This window comes from Taeniopygia guttata, chromosome 1 (genome assembly GCF_048771995.1).
Source record: "Taeniopygia guttata chromosome 1, bTaeGut7.mat, whole genome shotgun sequence".
Lineage (NCBI taxonomy): Eukaryota > Metazoa > Chordata > Aves > Passeriformes > Estrildidae > Taeniopygia > Taeniopygia guttata.
In genome coordinates, this window is record NC_133024.1 from 22,232,571 (window position 1) to 22,238,454 (window position 5,884).

A 5,884-nucleotide genomic window follows, 5' to 3' on the forward strand; every position below is an offset into this window, starting at 1 on the left:
TCACCTTACCTTCCCTGTGACCTACTCTAGTCCTCAAAGTAGCTAAAATTTCAAGAGAAACATTTGCCTTTTCTTTTTTGAGATCTGTTGCTGAGATGCCTCTTGTAAAATCCCATGTACTCTAGAGAATGTGAGAAGTAAACAGCAGAGGATGTTGTCACGATCCGCTCATGCGGGGTGTCGTGATGTTCCATTAACCCATCTCAAAAGGGCAAAAGACAAATGACAGGGGACCATCAGTTTAATATGAGTTTAATAACAACAAAATGCACCTTTATTAGGGGCCAACAGCAAATGGGATAATGACAGAGTGGGTTGCAAGCATTCACCCTAGAATCATTATATCCTCTTCTAAGCAAGATTAAGTGACTCTGTTTAATTAGTTCACTCATGAATCAGAGAAAAAAAACTTCATAGATTTGTAAAATGCCTTCTTGTTATTCTAAAAGTAATCTCCTGCACCCGATTGCCTAAAAATGACATAACGGATAGAAACAAAAAAAAGGGGAAGGGGAATATAGCTACCACTGCTGAGATGAAGTCCGCAATGGCTCAGCCACACAGATCTGCCGTCATCCATGGGGGTTCACCGAAGTCGTCTTAGAAAGTTACGGTTGATATAGTCCTTAGCCAAAGCGAGTGGCATCTGGCCAAAAGGTGGGGAAGATTGATGGGCCATTGTGAAGAGACCACTTGGTCTTGTGAAGCAGGTGCAGGCATGCAGGGACAAGCCACCACTTGTCAAAACCTGTGGGAAGAGTGTTCTGTGGAAGCACAGTGAGCGCACCTGCTCACAGTCACTTGGCAAGTGTCCACACCCACCTCGGCCAGGCCAGAGCTCCTGGCAGGGGTCTGCAGGGTCCTTGTGACAGCCATGAGGCAAATGAAGGAAACTTCAGACCATCTCTCACAGATGTATATTTACTTGCTAGATTTAGTGGGAGATTCTGGCTAAGAATGTGGTCTCTTACTAATAACGAAACTGTTTTGAAGTTTGAAAATATATATTTTGGTCACAATGCATTATTTAGATGATTGATATTTATCATGTTGGCTTTCAAACCAGAATGACCTCAATTTCCAAAGCTGCTGCAATTTGTTACAGGTGAATTGGGAAAAAAAACCCCCTACATTTCGACTCATATTAAAAAAGAAAAAATGAACACAAACAGTCCGGACTTGGCAGCAATTTTTTACCAGCTCAGAGGTGGAAGACTGCCTTTCTTCTTGAAGGCTTGCTTTCTCATCTCCCGTATTTCGCATTCTTTTACTTCATCATGAGCTCAAGTCTTAACTGCCCAGATGCCTGGGGCCAAAGCCCCTCAGTCATTTAGTGAGACTGGATTATTCCAAAACCTCCTGTCACTTGCAGCAAGACTCCAGCAGTGTACTGAACACCTGTACCTGCAAACCGAGCAGCTGCTTGGACTGTTATTGAGACCTAGAGTGCACTACTTGCAGGCTTTGTGGTACAATATTAAAATGTTAGATGAGATATCTTGGGCCCTTTCTGGTTTTCTAGAGGTTCCTAGGCACTTCTGTGTGTGACATTTGGTATATTGCAATTACTTCTGAGGCCATTTAACTCATTGAGAGTTTCCATCCGTTGTGGATTTAGGTAGCTCTTTCTTTGTTTCTGTTCATGAGCTGATCCCTTTCTCTGACAATATGCAGAATGCTGACATATTTGGTAAATAGCCCGAGGTGATGGATTTTTCATTGCAGGTTTGTGGGTCTCTGTTTTCTGTTCTTCACTTCCCGTGAAATGTCCTCCTTAACTGGTTGAAGCCTTTTAAGCCAGAGAAGAATCATATAACCATTTTGTTTGGGAAAGACCTTTAAGAGCGTTGAGTCCAAGTGTTTCAGTCAGACATTTTAGGACATGTAATGATTTGTGCTCACAGTTTGCACATCTGCTCACTAATTCCTGCTGACCTCACGAATGTAAGTGATCCTGCAGGGATGAAAAATTAGTATTCCAGTAGTAACAGTGTATCTGTTAGGAGCATGTGTAAGTGTCCTCACCCATGAGCTGACATTTCTTTGAACAATATGCCCTGCAAGCACCTGAAGAGAAAATCCCAACCTTCTTTTGTCAAAGACCTTCCTGTCCCTGTGTAGCAGGCAACAAATATATCATTGCAACATTGCTTCAAAGTCAGGAAATGTTCTTTTTGTAGTCCACCCTATTAAAAACCTGAGGCACAGACAGGCTGCCAGGGCTTTTCATCCAACCAGTCCAAAGGAGCCAGGACAAGAAGCTGCAGATGAAATCTGGACACACTTAAGTCAGTGGAAGTTCTCCTCTTCGCTTCCAAGAGCCAATCTTCACTGCATTACTTGTGGAGGGTCAGTCCACACAGTGACTACACCACTCTTCTTGTTTTGAGGGCTGTAAGTTTGCCCTGCTTATTTTGGGTCTGAAACTATTCCCTGTGTGACTTTCTCTCAGTCCTCTGCAACACGAAGTTCCATTTAGCTGTAGAGCAGCTGTCAGTGTTAGCACATCTGCTGCTGAAATTAAGGGGGCAAAAATTCTTTGCCTATTTAAGCAACTATCAGGTCTGGTTGCAATTATTATTTGTGTTGAGATGAAATATGTTATTTATGAAAACTGCTGATTCAATCAAGTCAAAATAGAGACCAAGAGATGTATATAACAGGATCCTGATTTATATCAAGAAGAAAAGTCACTTCAGCTTTAATTGTGCACATCTCAAGAAAGTGCACCAACCTCTAGATTTGGGATGGTACTGGTGTTGTATTTGTTTTCATTAAAAACCTCAAAAGGTCTTGATTTAATTCTAAGGTAATATAAAAGAATCTCTGAAATAATGAAAATGATTGTGGGATGGGCAGGTGAATGTTCCCATCCAGACTCACTGACAGATTTTCTAGTAATGCATTGCTACTTTTTCATGAGAATGAAACTAGAAGTAAGATTACAAAAAGCCAAACCATATTTATTAGCTGCAGTCTTACTGAATTGATTTTAAAATAATGAAAGTTGTGGGAGGAAAAAAGCCCAATCCAAATTACTTGCCAAGGTCTTTGCAGGTGTCATATCAGAATTGCACTATTTCCACTTTACATAGCAAACCAATTCACTGTAATTCAATTCTTTTAACATGGATAAAATAGTCATCCTGTTACATTATTCAAGCCTACCACATTAAATACTTTCAATCACAATAATTTCAGCATAATTCTAAGATATGTAAATGCCAACAAACAAATAATAAATGTTAACATGGAATAGTAAAAGTTCCTGAGGTAAAGCTGTTCAAGTATAGGTTTCTTTTCTTAAAAAAAAAAAGATTGAAATAATATTTACCATGTCATGAAAGTGTCAAATGACCTGCAGTTCACAAGAAAATAAGTTATACTAATTTGGATGAAAATCTGAAAGAATCTGGCAAGTTTTCCTTTGCTGAATGAGTTACCTCATATATTTTAATTATTTGCTCATGTGGAGCATTCACTGTGGCATTTATACGTGATTCTCCTAAAGCCTGACAATATTTATCAAATTGATTTGTTATTTCCAGAAACTAAAGCTTTAGACATGAGACATTGGTGGAGTTCCTTAGTAATTTTTCCAATTCGATCTGGTATTTTGAAGTATTAAAAAACAAGAAAGAAAGAAACCAGCAGCTCTAACTAGAATGATTTAAAGTCTTGTAGATTGGATGAACTCTGAAGTACACTGAAGGCAGTGACGCTTTAGTTCTGACTCAAGCAATCAGAAATTTTATCAGGTCCTCAAAAAAAAGTCTTAAAAAGCACAAGTGTGCTTTTGTTGGTCTTGTTTTCTTTAAGAGAAAGTTTAAAATGCAAGGTTTTGCTTTTCTCCTGGTTTCTTTGCCTTCAAGTTCTGTTTTTTTCTGAAATCCAAGGGGCTAAACACTTAAATTATTACAATTAAAACTAAAGATTTAATGCTGTATTAAGAAGCTGAGATTTAAAATGCACACAACTCAAGTTGTGACAACTGGTAACACACAAATTCATTAAAATATTGGATTTTTGAGTTCAAAAAACCTCCAAAATTCCAGAATCGATCAGGTTGGTTTGAGGACATCATGCATTATTTGTGGGCAACCTAGGAACCAAAAAGAAACACCCAGGTTGCTTTTCTTGCACAGAATAAAAACCTATGTACACATAAGTTCAAAGCTTGTCCCAGAGAGGCCTTGACTGAATCACATGTTCTTTTCTGGAGTTTGAACTGGGGTTCCAGCATAAGCATTTGTAGCTATTTCTTGGTATGATGGTGTCACATTCACACCATGCATTGTCACAGCTATCACTGTGAAGTAATTCTGTGGTTAAAGTTTCCATCTATCTGCATTTAAAAGGCAGCAACATCCACCTGAAGCACTGGTTGCATTACACTTGCCTCTGTTGCTTGTTTCTCCTTTTCTTTTCCTGCTGTCTTTGGGAGAAGAAGTTCCTTCCTTAGCAGTCCCAGCTCGCAGTCAGAGGGACACAGAGCGCTTTCTCTTCCTGGTGGCATACTCCCCTGCCACAAAATTGGATAAGGAATGGCTCAGGTGGGTGTCCAGGGTATCAGAGCTGTTGCTGCTGATTTTCACCTGTGGGCACAGGCACCGGAGCATGGCTCTGCGGATGTAGTTGTCAAAGAAAAAGTAAATGAAAGGGTTGGCACAGCTATTGGCAAAAGCAAAAGGGCTGCTCACCTTCATGCCCAGCTGGGCAACTGTGCCAGAAAAACAGTCGGGCTGCTTTAGGAGTCGTAAAAGGATGGCCATAAGCTTGAAAAGATTGTAAGGAACCCAGGAGACAACAAAAGCTGCCACTACAATGAAGACGATCTTGATGGATTTTCTCAGCTTCTTATCATGTTTCCCAGCCTTCTGATAGTGCACACAGAGTCTTTTGGTGATGGAGCAGTAAAAGGTTAAGATACTCAACAGTGGGAAGAAGAAGGCTAGGATTAAAAGCATCAGTGACATGATCTGTTTGACTTCTGTCACGGCTGTGTCTGTGCAGTAAGTCTTTCCATATTGCATCTTCAGTTCTCTGGACAAAAGGGTCGGCACGCCTAAGCAGCAGGATAACAGCCAGACGCAGATGCAGAGTGTTCTGGAATAGAATCTTGTCCTGACCCGCCGTGCGACAGAGGGGTGCATGATAGCGAGGTAGCGGTCAGCACTCATACAGGTGAGGAGCAGGATGCTGCAGTACATGTTGACTGAGATGACATAGGAACTAGCTTTGCAGAGGAAAGATCCTACCCTCCAGCTCTCGTCCGACACCTCCATGTCCACCCAGAAAGGCAGCGTGATGAGGAAGATGAAGTCAGATGCAGCGAGGTTGATGATAAAGATGTCAATCAGCCTCTGGACCCGTCGCTTGAAGACCAAGGCCGCTATCAGGATTGAGTTGCCAACAATGCCCACCAGGAACACGGCACTATAAAGGATAGGCAGGAAAGTAGACATATGTTGCAGGTTCTGGTACTGGCACTGGTCATCGTAGTAGTAGTCGTAGTTGAACGTGACTGTAGCCATGGACGACAGCGGGGACAGTTCCATTTCTGACCCAGCTGTCCTCATCCTTTCTCTGAGGGAGGCTCTGAGCTTCCCCTACCCTCCCCTTCCAGGTCTTTAAAAATATTTTATCAGTGAGTGGGGAGGAGGGGAAGAGCGGGGAGGAGCAGAAAAGCGGTTTTGTGGGGAGTAATTTGTACACTTTTAACCAATTGCATAGGCAACGAACAAGCAACAAAAATATCTGATGAGTCAAACCCCTGCCTTCAGAATAAATGCATTGTGGCTTTTTTAAAAATCAGATTTCGTTTTACTGATTCTATTTCGATTTTGCATTTTCCAGCTTCAGGTTTTCCTTTTCTTTCAGGTGG

At 41.3% G+C, this 5,884-nt stretch overlaps 1 protein-coding gene across 1 annotated transcript; it reads right to left on the reverse strand.

The window, feature by feature from the left end:
• Positions 1-236: 236 nt before the first annotated feature.
• GPR15 (G protein-coupled receptor 15) lies at positions 237-5,612 on the reverse strand. Its single transcript, XM_030265663.4, has one exon. It carries the CDS (start codon positions 5,577-5,579, stop codon positions 4,479-4,481), a length of 1,101 nt encoding a protein of 366 aa, XP_030121523.4. The 5' UTR covers positions 5,580-5,612; the 3' UTR covers positions 237-4,478.
• Between the last annotated feature and the right edge of the window lie 272 nt (positions 5,613-5,884).

Coding starts and splice junctions, on each gene's coding strand:
- GPR15 (XM_030265663.4), bottom strand. CDS start 5,579: ATGAGGACAGCTGGGTCAGAAATGGAACTGTCCCCGCTGTCGTCCATG.